The sequence below is a fragment of the Chrysemys picta genome, chromosome 1, assembly GCF_011386835.1.
Source record: "Chrysemys picta bellii isolate R12L10 chromosome 1, ASM1138683v2, whole genome shotgun sequence".
Classification (NCBI taxonomy): Eukaryota; Metazoa; Chordata; order Testudines; family Emydidae; genus Chrysemys; species Chrysemys picta.
This window is the reverse complement of record NC_088791.1, coordinates 148,553,360-148,566,971: the sequence shown is the minus strand read 5'-3', so window position 1 is coordinate 148,566,971 and position 13,612 is coordinate 148,553,360. Positions and strand designations below refer to the sequence as shown.

General features: G+C 45.9%; 1 protein-coding gene across 1 annotated transcript; it reads right to left on the bottom strand.

Annotated features, from left to right (window-relative positions):
• Positions 1-6,972: 6,972 nt before the first annotated feature.
• LOC135976536 (uncharacterized) lies at positions 6,973-9,372 on the bottom strand. Its single transcript, XM_065572737.1, has 2 exons — positions 8,121-9,372; positions 6,973-7,574 (listed from the first exon to the last, which is right to left on the bottom strand). The coding sequence occupies exons 1-2, from the start codon at positions 8,659-8,661 to the stop codon at positions 7,105-7,107; spliced, it is 1,011 nt and encodes a 336-aa protein (XP_065428809.1). The 5' UTR covers positions 8,662-9,372; the 3' UTR covers positions 6,973-7,104.
• Between the last annotated feature and the right edge of the window lie 4,240 nt (positions 9,373-13,612).

Here is a 13,612-nt window from a genome sequence, read left to right as displayed (position 1 = left end):
CTGATGGAGCTGTTTATTACAGCACATTTAGTGTTCCAGAAGAGACAACAGTAATGTATTTATAGGTCAATAGTAATGTAATTGAAGATCCTCTGGACTTATAAAGATGAAGGAGAATTAAATGCTCTTAAAGAGGGACGCATTGAAATACTGAGATTGCATTCCATCCCCCTTTCTCTTCTCCTTTCCTTCCTTCCATCCATCTTTCTAACTGTGTCTGGCTCTTTATGCAAATGTATACAAATTATGTTTCTGCTGCTGCTTTCCCCCCCATCCCCTGCCACCCAAAACAATTTGTATACACTTGTACAAATTTACAATCTGTTTTTTTTTATGCATCTGTTGGTAGGTATGAACTTCCTGTAAAGTATTGACTACACCAAGACAAAGGATGTGGGATCTGAAGTTCTATGAACTCCACAAACTATATTTTTTGGATCATGGGATTCACAGAGCTAGTTTGAGTTCATGGAACTTTTTACCCTATAATTTAAATGTGCTCAACTCTAGTGGAGACCTTTACTAGCAGAGATTCATTCAAAGCTGAAAGGTAAATTACACTAATTTAACTAATAAGTCCTGAGATGCACTTTCCTCTAGTCTGAGCTCACTCCTTTTGTGAGTCTGAGATTTGTCGGAGTTCAGGACAGGCAGAATCCCTTCTGCCATCTCTCTCAGTCAAATCCTTCTTACATGTGGTAATAGCTGGCTCCCTCTGCTCAGAGCAGCAACCTTTCTTAAGTACAATCTTTGTCTCCTTCAGCCAGAAAGGTCTAGGCCCCTCCCCCAATTCATGATAGCCTCAAAACCTGTGCAGAAAACCTATTGCTCCATGAAGGTGAGCCACTAGTTGAGAGTAATTCAAAGTTGATAGTCCCAGATTGCTGTCTTGATTAGAGCACATAAAATTTTTGGATGCATAATTTGTCAACAAATATGATGTTATGTCAGCTGAAACTATTCATGAACTTGTGCTGAGGTTGCCAACCAGTTTCAATGAAATCAAAAATGTTGAAACAAAACATTTAATTTTGATACAAATTTTTTTTTTTCAGATTTTCAAGCATTTTGACAAAAAGCAACGGAAAAGATTCACAAAATGGCTGAAGGAGGATGTGGGCTTTACTGAAATATGTTGGATTTAGTTTGAACTGAATTTTTTTCAACTTTTCAGTTCAGTGGGAATTCTGAAAAATGTTGTTTTCAATTTGACCCAAAACGAAACTTTTTTTTGGAATGACCAGTGAACGGAAAAATCCATTATTTGTCTGGCTCTAGTCATGATGGTTTCTCTAGAATAGTCATTCAACAAGTGTCATGCCTGTTTCCTGAGCTGGGCAGCTACCAGGAACACATTGCAATAAGTCACCCTTAGGCAAGTTTAAACATGTGTTCAGCACATAATACAAAATGAAGTGCACAGTCAATACAAACATTTCCCACTCAGTTTCCTTGCTAACATAGCTGGTCCTTTAGCTCAAGTGGTAGAGGGCCATGCTTTTACAATAAATATTTATATTTTTAATTTGAAAAGAAGCAGGGTGATGTACTTGTATTACATAAGGATGATGAAGTACTTTCCAGTTCAATTAATTAGTGAATAAGGAGGATATTAAACAATATCTTATAGAGATAAACATTTTTAAATTGGCAGGCTGGACAACTTTACACCTGAGAGTCCTGAAAGAGTTGGCTGAGGAGATCTCTGGCCCACTGATGTTAATTTTTAATAGATCTTGGAACAATGGGGAAATTCCAGAAGACTGGAAAAGTGCAAATGTGCCTATATTCAAAAAAGGGAAGCATGATGACCTGAATAACTATAAACCGATTAGCCTGAGATCCCAGGCAAAAAACCTGAAAAGTTGTTTCAGGATTCAATTGATTAAAATAAAGGATGAGAATACAATTAATGCCAATTAACATGGCTTTACAGAAAATGTCCTGACAAACCTGATTTCAATATTTGATGAGATTACAAGTTTGGTTGATGCAGGCAGTAGCATAGATCTAATGTACTTAGACTTTTTGAAGGCATTTGACTTAGTACCACATGACATTCTGAATAAAATATCAGCACTATACAACCTCAGTAAAGCACACATTAAAATGGATTAAGAACTGGCTAACTGCCACATCTGAAACTGTAAATGTCAGTGGGGAATCACTACCCAGTGCGGGTGTTTCTAGTAATGCTTTGAAGGGATTGGTACTAGGCCTGACATTATTGAACATTTTCATCAATGATCTGGAAGTAAATATAAAATCATTGCTGATAAAATCTGTAGATGGCACACAAGCTGGCAAATGGTAAATAATGATGATGACAGGGCAGTTAAATAAGGCCCCAATCCAGCTACTGCATTGGCCTGGGCAGAAAGCCCAGCACTCAACCACATTGACTTCAATTCCATACAGATGCAAGGGTCCATCAGTGTGGATGTAGTTGAAGGATAGGGGTTTAAGTCATTTGCTGGTAGGAAAAATGGGTTTCTCTTGAGGGTCACCTTTTGTTACTGATTTAGTTTATAACTGGTTACTGAATTATGAGTGATATGATTCAGTGCAAGCTGTAAGTTTAAGAACCAAAAGCTATCTTATTATAATCAATGACATTTAAAAGGGGAGGAACATTATTTTACACATCTAAACATCTTATATTTAATGTTAGCAAGACAACCAAGTATGAGAAGGACACTTTCTGAGGAACAGTATCAAGATATTTCTTAAGGCATGCACTCAATAGATGTACACTATTAAAGACAAGCTAGAAAAAGCCTCAACAGGCAAGCAAAACAAAATTTGGGCAGTGCATTAAGCATCAGTCAGCTGCAACCGGTACAACAGACAAGCTGTTACAATCAGCTCCCTTGCCAGTCAGTCATATCTTCTCTGATTCTCCCTTTCCTTCGGCTGGCTCCCTATTCACCACTACCCGAGTCTTGCTCCCTTTTCTGCCTTTATCCATGCCTATGTATCTGATTTAGGATAAAACTTTCAAAATTACTTAAGTGACTTAGGAGGCTACATGTGTAAATCTCTTAAAAATGGGACTTGGGTGCCTAAGTAACATAGGTGTTCTGGAAAATTCTCCCCTTAAGTCTTGTCTACATGGGAAAGGGTTTTTTTTTTATAGCCGAAGGTGTGAATGTAAACCAATATACTTATCCAGTATAACCCCACACGTAGACACGCTTATTGTGGTATAATAGTGTATTTTTAAGGTTTATCTTATGTTGCTTAGGAAGGGTTTAAGCTAAACTGAAAAAGTCACTCTTATACTGGAATAAGAGTGTCCACATGGGGTGGGTTATTCTGGTATAAGTATACCTGTACAACTATATTGGTATAACTGGTAACACTTTCCCATGTAGACAAGACCGTAGTCTCTTATTGCATTATGCCTCTGCCTACTCCACTAATGATGCCAGACCCAGTGTCCTGTTTGTCCATTTCCCCCCCATATCCATCATTGTACCTTTTGTCACAGTGCCACCTTTGCATGGAATTCCCTCCCTGAATTGTTTTGCCAAGCCACTACTCTCTCCTCTAAAATCACTCTCTAAGGGTATGTCTACACTACGAAATTAGTTCGAATTTATAGAAGCCGGTTTTATTGAAATCGGTTGTATACAGCCGATTGTGTATGTCCACACATAAAATGCTCTAGGTGCTCTAGTCGGCAGACCGCGTCCACAGTACGAGGCTAGCGTCGACTTCCGGAGCATTGCACTATGGGTAGCTATCCCACAGCTATCCCACAGTTCCCGCAGTCTCCGCCGCCCCTTGGAATTCTGGGTTGAGATCCCAATGCCCGGATGATGCAAAACAGTGTCGCGGGCGGTTCTGGGTACATGTCGTCAGGCCCCTCCCTCCCCCGTCACAGCAACGGCAGACAATAGATTCGCGCCTTTTTATCTGGGTTACCTGGGTTACCTGTGCAGACAACATGGAGCCCGCTCAGCACAGCTGAGCTCACCGTCACCATATGTCCTCTTGGTGCCGGCAGACGTGGGACTGCATTGCTACACAGCAGCAGCTGCTAACTGCCTTTTGGCGGTAGACGGTGCAGTAGACTGGTAGCCTTCATCGGCGATCTGGGTGCTGGCAGCCGTGGGGCTTGCCTTTTGGCAGTAAATGGTGTATTATGACTGTTAGCCGGCCTATTACAAGTCGGGTCATCGCACGTTAGCAGAGTCTTCCCCGAGCAGCCGATTGTGCAATAGGCCTGAAGACCATCGTCATACACCGCCCCGTATTTGCTGCCAAGCACCCAGAAAGATGCCGAGGGCTATCAGTCACGCTGCACCGTCGTCTTAAGATGTAAAAAAATAGATTTTCTCTGTATTCATTTGCTTCCCCCTCCCTCCGTCAAATCAACGGCCTGCTAAACCCAGGGTTTTCAGTTTAATCTTTGGGGGGGACCAGTCTGTGACAGTTGTTTGTGTCTCTCCCTGATGCACAGCCACCGTTCTTTATTTTAATTCCCTGTGCCTGTACGCCATGTCGTCACTCGGCCCCCCTCCCTCCTTCCCCTAGGCCGTCAGATACTACGTTTGCGCCACAGCTCGAGCCGAGAAGCGGTTCGCGCCTTTTCTTTGAATTCTGGGTTGAGATCCCAATGCCCGGATGATGCAAAACAGTGTCGCGGGCGGTTCTGGGTACATGTCGTCAGGCCCCTCCCCCCTCGTCACAGCAACGGCAGACAATAGATTCGCGCCTATTTACCTGGGTTACCTGTGCAGACAACATACCACGGCAAGCATGGAGCCCGCTCAGCTCAGCTGAGCTCACCGTCACCATATGTCCTCTGGGTGCCGGCAGACGTGGGACTGCATTGCTACACAGCAGCAGCTGCTAACTGCCTTTTGGCGGTAGACAGTGTAGCATGAGTGATAGCCGTGGGGCTGGCAGCCGTAGTGCTGCATTGCACCAGCCCCTTCCAGGCGATGGTATATTATGACTGGTACCCATCGTCGTCATACTGGTATGGCTGTCAATCATGGCCACCTGGGCAGACATGCTACTGTTTTGATGATGACGGTTACCAGTCATAATATACTATTTTCTGCCAATTGCCCAGTATTGTCTGCTAAGCACCCAGAAGAGGCCGAGGGCGATGCTGGGTGCTGGCGGACGTGGGGCTGGCAGACGTGGGGCTGCATTGCTACACAGCAGCAGCCCCTTGCCTTTTGGCAGATGATGGTATTTTATGATTGGTAACCATCATCGTCGTATTGGTATGGCTGTCACTCATGCTGCAGCGTCGGCTGCCACCTTAAGATGTAAAAAATAGATTTGTTCTGTGTTCATTTGCTTCCCCTTCCTCCGTGAAATCAACGGCCTGCTAAGCCCAGGGTTTCCAGTTTAATCTTTGGGGGCACCATTCTGTGTGACAGTTGTTTGTGTTTCTCCCTGTTCCTGTACCTGTACGCCATGTCGTCACTCGGCCCTCCCTCCCTCCCTCCCTCCCGCCCTCCTTCTCCTGGTCCATCAGATACTACTTTCGCGCCTTTTTTCTGACCAGGCGCCATAGCTAGCACTGGGATCATGGAGCCCGCTCAGATCACCGCGGCAATTATGAGCACTATGAACACCACGCGCATTGTCCTGGAGTATATGCAGAGCCAGAACATGCCAAGGCGAAACCCGGACCAGGCGAGGAGGCGATTGCAGTGCGGCAACGAGAGTGATGAGGAAATTGACATGGCCATAGACCTCTCACAAGGCACAGGCCCCAGCAATGTGGAAATCATGGTGTTACTGGGGCAGGTTGATACCGTGGAACGCCGATTCTGGGCCCGGGAAACAAGCACAGACTGGTGGGACCGCATCGTGCTGCAGGTATGGGACGATTCCCAGTGGCTGCGAAACTTTCGCATGCGTAAGGGCACTTTCATGGAACTTTGTGACTTGCTTTCCCCTGCCCTGAAACGCCAGAATACCAAGATGAGAGCAGCCCTCACAGTTGAGAAGCGTGTGGCGATAGCCCTGTGGAAGCTTGCAACGCCAGACAGCTACCGGTCAGTCGGGAATCAATTTGGAGTGGGCAAATCTACTGTGGGGGCTGCTGTGATCCAATTTGCCATGGCAATGAAAGACCTGGTGATAGCAAGGGTAGTGACTCTGGGCAACGTGCAGTCAATAGTGGATGGTTTTGCTGAAATGGGATTCCCAAACTGTGGCGGGGCCATAGACGGAACCCATATCCCTATCTTGTCACCGGAGCACCAAGCCACCGACTACGTAAACCGCAAGGGGTACTTTTCAATGCTGCTGCAAGCCCTGGTGGATCACAAGGGACGTTTCACCAACATCAACGTGGGATGGCCGGGAAAGGTACATGATGCTCGCGTCTTCAGGAACTCTGCTCTGTTTCGAAAGCTGGAGGAAGGGACTTTCTTCCCGGACCAGAAAGTGACCATTGGGGATGTTGAAATGCCTATCGTGATCCTTGGGGACCCAGCCTACCCCTTAATGCCATGGCTCATGAAGCCGTACACAGGCAGCCTGGACAGGAGTCAGGACCTGGTCAACTACAGGCTGAGCAAGTGCCGAATGGTGGTGGAATGTGCATTTGGACGTTTAAAAGCGCGCTGGCGCAGTTTACTGACTCGCTCAGACCTCAGCGAAAAGAATATCCCCATTGTTATTGCTGCTTGCTGTGCGCTCCACAATATCTGTGAGAGTAAGGGGGAGACCTTTATGGCGGGGTGGGAGGTTGAGGCAACTCGCCTGGCCGCTGATTACGCGCAGCCAGACACCAGGGCGGTTAGAGGAGCACAGCAGGGCGCGGTGCGCATCAGAGAAGCTTTGAAAACGAGTTTTGTGACTGGCCAGGCTACTGTGTGAAACTTCTGTTTGTTTCTCCTTGATGAACCCTCCAACCCCCCCCCCCCGACCCGGTTCACTCTACTTCCCTGTAAACCAACCACCCCACCTCACCCTCCCCTCCCCTCCCGCTTGCAGAGGCAATAAAGTCATTGTTTTTTCACATTCATGCATTCTTTATTAGTTCCTTACAGAGGTAGGGGGATAATTGCCAAGGTAGCTGGGATGGGTGGGGGAGGAGGGATGGAAAAGGACATACTGCATTTTAAAACTTTAACTCTTATTGAAGCCCAGCCTTCTGATGCTTGGGCGATCATCTGGGGTGGAGTGACTGGGTGGACGGAGGCCCCCCCACCGTGTTCTTGGGTGTCTGGGTGAGGAGGCTATGGAACTTGGGGAGGAGGGCTGTTGGTTACACAGGGGCTGTAGCGGCGGTCTCTGCTCCTGCTGCCTTTCCTGCAACTCAACCATACGCTCGAGCATATCACTTTGATGCTCCAGCAGACGGAGCATTGCCTCTTGCCGTCTGTCTGCAAGCTGACGCCACCTATCGTCTTCAGCCCGCCACCTCTCCTCTCGTTCATGTTGGGCTTTTCTCATCTCCGACACTGACTGCCTCCACGCATTCTGCTGTGCTCTATCAGCGTGGGAGGACATCTGCAGCTCCGTGAACATCTCGTCCCTCATCTTACGTTTTCTCTTTCTAATGTTCACGAGCCTCTGCGAAGGAGAAACATTTGCAGCTGGTGGAGGAGAAGGGAGAGGTGGTTAAAAAAGACACATTTTAGGGAACAATGGGTACACTCTTTCATTACAAGGTCGCATATTTCGGCTTGCAGGCAGCCATCGTAGGCCACAGTGTTTTGGCTATTTTAACCTTCTTAGCATGCGGGAAAGGTTGCAAACAGCAGCGCATTTCCCATATCAAGGATGAATTGGGTTGTCCATTTAAAATGGGGTTTCAATGTAAAAGGAGGGGGCTGCGGTTTCCCGGTTAACATGCGGCACAAACACAAGTAAAGCCCCCCCCCCCCCACACACACACGATTCTCTGGGATGATCACTTCACCCCTCCCCCCCACCGCGTGGTTAACAGCGGGGAACATTTCTGGTCAGAATAGCAGGAACGGGCGCCTCTGAATGTCCCCCTTAATAAAATCACCCCATTTCAACCAGGAGAGCTTTCTGGAGATGTCCCTGGAGGATTTCCGCTCCATCCCCATACACGTTAACAGACTTGCTTGCTTTTTTTTTGTAATGTTTACAAATATTTACAAAGTTACACTCACCAGAGGTCTCCTGTGTGCCCTGAGGGTCTTGGGTGAGTTCGGGGGTTACTGGTTCCAGGTCCAGGGTCACAAACATATCCTGGCTGTTGGGGAAAACGGTTTCTCCGCTTCCTTGCTGCTGTGAGCTACCTACAGTACCTCCATCGTCATCTTCCTCGTTCCCCGAACCGTCTTCCCTGTGTGTTTCTCCAGTGAGAGAGTCATAGCACACGGTTGGGGTAGTGGTGGCTGCACCCCCTAGGATCGCATGCAGCTCCGCGTAGTAGCGGCAAGTTTGCGGCTCTGCTCCGGACCTTCCGTTTGCTTCTCTGGCTTTGTGGTAGGCTTGCCGTAGCTCCTTAATTTTCACGCGGCACTGCTGTGTGTCCCTGTTATGGCCTCGGTCCTTCATGGCCTTGGAGATCTTTTCTAATACTTTTCCATTTCTTTTACTGCTACGGAGTTCAGCTATCACTGCTTCATCTCCCCATATGGCGAGCAGATCTCGTACCTCCCGTTCGGTCCATGCTGGAGCTCTTTTGCGATCCTGGGAGGACTCCATGACGGTTACCTGTGCTGATGAGCTCTGCGTGGTCACCTGTGCTCTCCACGCTGGGCAAACAGGAAATGAAATTCAAACCTTCGCGGGTCTTTTCCTGTCTACCTGGTCAGTGCATCTGAGTTGAGAGCGCTGTCCAGAGCGGTCACAATGAAGCACTGTGGGATAGCTCCCGGAGGCCAATAACATCGAATTCCGTCCACACTACCCCAATTCCGACCCGCAAAGGCCGGTTTTATCGCTAATCCCCTCGTCGGAGGTGGTGTAAAGAAACCGGTTTAAAGGGCCCTTTAAGTCGAAAGAAAGGGCCTCGTTGTGTGGACGTGTCCAGGCTTAATTCGGTTTAACGCTGCTAAAGTCGACCTAAACCCGTAGTGTAGACCAGGCCTAAGATCTACTTCTATTGTGATATCCACAAGAAGTGAATCAACACAAACTTTTCTCAAATGTATATTTATTTTGAACAAACCTGTTCAATGTATTGATATAACACCTATCTTTTCTCCACCACCTCCTTTCCCCTGCTTTCCTCCCCACTTTTTGTCAGATGTTTTATGAAACCATATTGTAAGTACTTTGGGGCAGGGATCACATGTACTTTATTTGTATTTTCAGGTGCCTAAGGGTTCTCAGGTGCTGAATAATATATAATAACAATTGGTACCCAGATGTTAGTATTGTACATCATGGTCTTCCTCTAAACAACAATTTTGCTGATGTCCCAATAATGTGTAACTGGTGAATGATATTTCTTCACTTCTTTTCCACTAACATTTCTAAAGGGGGTTTCCTCACTTCTCCTGTCTTACTGCCACTCCCTGCATTTCTTTCTTCACTGAATCATTCTATTTCACCTTTGTGTTCTCCTGTACATTCCTGGACTATTAGGCTGCAAAACTAAATATATTGATGGAAGTAGTGTTTCTCCACCATCATCGTGTGACATAAGACAGTCTTATTCTTTGCAAGTCTTACCGTAATCACTTCCTCATTCTAAGGATTTCACTCTTCATTTCTTCTTTTACTTTATAATTCATTATCCATTTCTTTTTCTTTTCTTGCATTGGGCTCAGATCAATGTAATATCACTGGGACACGGTATTTATTGAATAGCCTCTATCAAGTTCTGATTGAAAACTTCTTCTTTTTCTGAAATTCTGCATTCAGATCTTCAGATCTGCTTACCAAGTGTAATCCTCTGTTTAACCTCTGCCTTGCAATCAATATCCTAATGTATTCTATTTTTCTGCACAAAGTTTTATTCCTTCTTCTGGCTATGGAGTCTTTTTTTTTTAAATGTCTCTTTACATCTTCAAGTCATCAGCCTTCCCAGTTTCATCAGTCTTGCCTTTGCAATATTATTCCTACTTTTCTTGATGTCTCCAGTATCATTGTCCAGGCCCTTAATGTGGGCAGTCTTACCTAACAGTTGGAGCCCAGAGTAGAGTTGGGGTAGTTGTCAGGAGTCAGACACCACAGCAAGGGTTAAATGAATCAGAATCAGAGTCGTGCCAGAGCTCAAACCAGAGTCAGAACCAGAACTCATGCTATGGGTCAAAGCCAGAGTCAGAGTTAGAGGCCACACAAAGGGTCAAACCAGAGTCAGAGTTGCACCAAGGGTCAAGAAGCCAGAGTCAATAACTGGAGTTAGGGCAAGGGAGAAGGAACAAGGAATGAAGTGAGGGAACAGGAAGAGGAAGCAGGAACTAGGTAAGGAGGCCTGAACAGGTCAGGTCAGCAGCAGGCCTAGCAACTAGCTGCTCAGACAAGGGATGTGGCAAGAACTGGAAGCTTTATGCTAACAGGTGTGGAATCAGTAGTCTGCTGCTAGTCAGCTGATGCTACTAAGTCAACAGGCATAACTTGTTTGCAGGGTATCAGCTGGTTTCCTTAACTAGCTTTGCAGCATGGTGGCACATAGGGTACCGCTCTAGCTTGTCAGGCCTGGATTTGAGACTCATGGTGCCTGATACTTCCCACCCCACCACACACCCAAGAGTGGTGACCAGGCTTTTCAGGGTGATCCCTGTGTAAGGCCTGTAGTTTTGCAGGGGCATAAACATGATGAGCTGGCTCCCAAAAGCATTCTTCAGGCCTATTACCTTCCCAGTCAGTCAGATAATATAGTGCTTCTCTGTGTACTTTGGAATCCAGTATGTTCCGAATTATGTACTCCTTGTGGTCCTGTACTTGAACTGGAGGCCGGGGTGGTGGATATCAGCCGGGAAACGGATCATTGAGAAAAAGTATAAGAGGGGTAGCCATGTTAGTCTGAATCTGTAAAAAGCAACAGAGGGTCCTGTGGCACCTTTAAGACTAACAGAAGTATTGGGAGCATAAGCTTTCGTGGGTTAAGAACCTCACTTCTTCAGATGCATCTGAAGAAGTGAGGTTCTTAACCCACGAAAGCTTATGCTCCCAATACTTCTGTTAGTCTTAAAGGTGCCACAGGACCCTTGTTGCTTCATTGAGAAAAAGTTTCAGGAGGGATCCATGAAATACCAGAGGGATCTTCCGGGGCTAAGCGTGCTGCAATTCAAATGCCATCAGATTGAATTGTCAAATCATGGTGTAAGGGCCTGTGTATTGATGGTCCAACTTGTGCATCAGTCAGCCAATCTGTAGATATTTAGTGAACAGCCATACATTTTGACCAACCTTCAGAGGAGGGGCCTCTTGGCAGTACATGTTGGTGTGATGTTTGTAGGATATTTTGGTGGCTTCCAGCTGCTCCTTCAGGTCAGCCTGGGTTCTATGAATAGCTGTACCAGATCTGAGACAGCAGGAACCGCCATAGATGAGGGGCAAAGGTATGGAACCATAGATGAAAATCATAATTGGAAAAGGAAGGACTGAATCAAATGGAAGCGTGTTCTGCATTATTATAAGCAAATTCTGCTAACAAGAGTAACACAACCCAGTTATTTTGGCAGTGGTTCAGAAAACAGCGTAGATGCTGTTCAAGTACATGGTTGACCCATTCTGACTGGCCATTGGTCTGGGGAATTTTGGGGGGTGGATGAAGGAGAATGGACATCCAGGAGGTGAGACACTTCCTTCCAAAACCTGGATATAAAGTGAGAGCCTCGTTCTGTGGTGAGATGCTCGGGGATACCACAACATGTATTTAGGAGTAATGTGGTAATTTCTCCAGGTGGGAAGCATGAGAGTGGTATAAAATTGGACATTTTGGTGAGTTGATCCATTGCGGTTAGTACTGTGTTGTGTCCTTCTGATTCTGGTTGTTCTACTGTGAAATCAAGGGTTATATGTGACCAGGGTCAGGAAGAGGCTTCAGATGTTGTCAGGAGGCTGAAAGGCTTACTTCATGAGGTCATAGTCTGAGCACATGTGTCTCAGGACCTGATGTAGGATTGAACATTGTCCCACATCTGCAACCACCAGAATAAGCAGGCTGCTGCATGCCAAGTCTTGAATTGTCCAAAACGACCTGACCATGGTGCATGCACAGCACCTTGAGTCGTGGGGAACCATCAGGGATATCTACACAGTCATTAACATAGAAAAGATCATCAGCCCAGGAATAATGGTGTAAAGTGGTGGAAGGGAGGCCCTCCTTGTTTGGTGGTATAAACTTTACAAAAGGATCATCAGGGTGGCTGCTCTAAGTGAAATAAGGATGTCCGAAGACAGATCCACAAAGGAAATGGTGTGTTTTTAGTATTTCAAGTGGTGATTCTTTGGGGTTCATAGTATTGCACCTTCTGTGAAAGTGTGTCCACCTTGCCGTTCTTGTGGCCTGGGTGGTACATGATCATGAAGTCAAACCTTGAAAAGAACAAGGCCCAACATAAATTTGCCACTGATTTAGCGTGATGGCAGATTGTATATATTTCAGGTTTTTGTTAAGACTTGTATGAGGTGCATAACCACCCTCAAGGTAGTGTCGCCTTGTGTCAAGCCCCACCTTGATAGTGAGGAATTCTTTGTTGGTTATTTCATAATTGCATTTGACTGAAGTAAGTTTTCAAGGGTGGGGGGACAGCACATTAATGCATCTCCTGTTGGGTCCCTGTTCTTTGGGACAGTACTGCCCCAATGGCTGTGTTGGAGGTGTTGGTTTCAAGGATAAAAGGCTGGTCAGGATCAGAAAGGGCTAGCACTGGAGTTGAGATGAAGGCTATCTTCAGATGTTCAAAAGCTTGATGTGCCTCTGGGGGCCAGTAAAACTTTGCAGGTGTATGAAGGATGGCGGTTATGGGAGATGAGATTTTTGAAAAGTTGGGAGTGAATCTCCTGTAGAAGTTGGCAAACCCCATGAATTTTTGAATGTCTTGAATACTTCAGGGCTCTACCCAGTCCTGAACTGCAGACATCTGAGGATCCATCCCTACCCCTCCCATGGATAGAATGAATCCACAAAATTCAGTGGACCACTGATCAAATGTGCACTTCTCCAGCTTTGCCTATAACCAATGCTAGCATAACTATGTGAGAAACTCACAGACAAGGAAGTCATGGCTTGCTTGGTAACTAGAGTAGATTAATATATTGCCCAGATATGTGACCACATACTGGTTGAGGATGTCTTGAAGAATGTTGTTAATCAGGTGCTCAAAGGTGGCTGGGGCATTAGGAAGGCCAAAGGGCATTGCTAAATATTCAAAATACCCATACCGAGTTCTAAAGGCTATCTTCTATTCATCCCCATTCGTGATGCGAATTAGGTTATATACTCCTGTAAGATTCAATTTGGCAAACACCAAAGCCAACCATAATCAATCCAAAAGCTGCAGAATTAACAGCAGAGGGTACTGACTGTATACAGTTATTTGCTTAAGTGCCCTGTAGCCCACACAAGTCTAAAGAAGACAGCTCTTTGAAAGAAAGAGTAATGGGGCACCTTTGGGGAGATAGAGTGGAAGATAAGGCCTTTGTCTAAGTTTTCCTGGATGTACTCTCGTAAGGCTGCTGTCAGCAATGAGGACCTGCA

Coding starts and splice junctions, on each gene's coding strand:
- LOC135976536 (XM_065572737.1), bottom strand. CDS start 8,661: ATGGAGTCCTCCCAGGATCGCAAAAGAGCTCCAGCATGGACCGAACGG. Junction 7,575..8,120: donor GGGCACACAGGAGACCTCTG/GTGAGTGTAACT, acceptor CTCCTCCACCAG/CTGCAAATGTTTCTCCTTCG.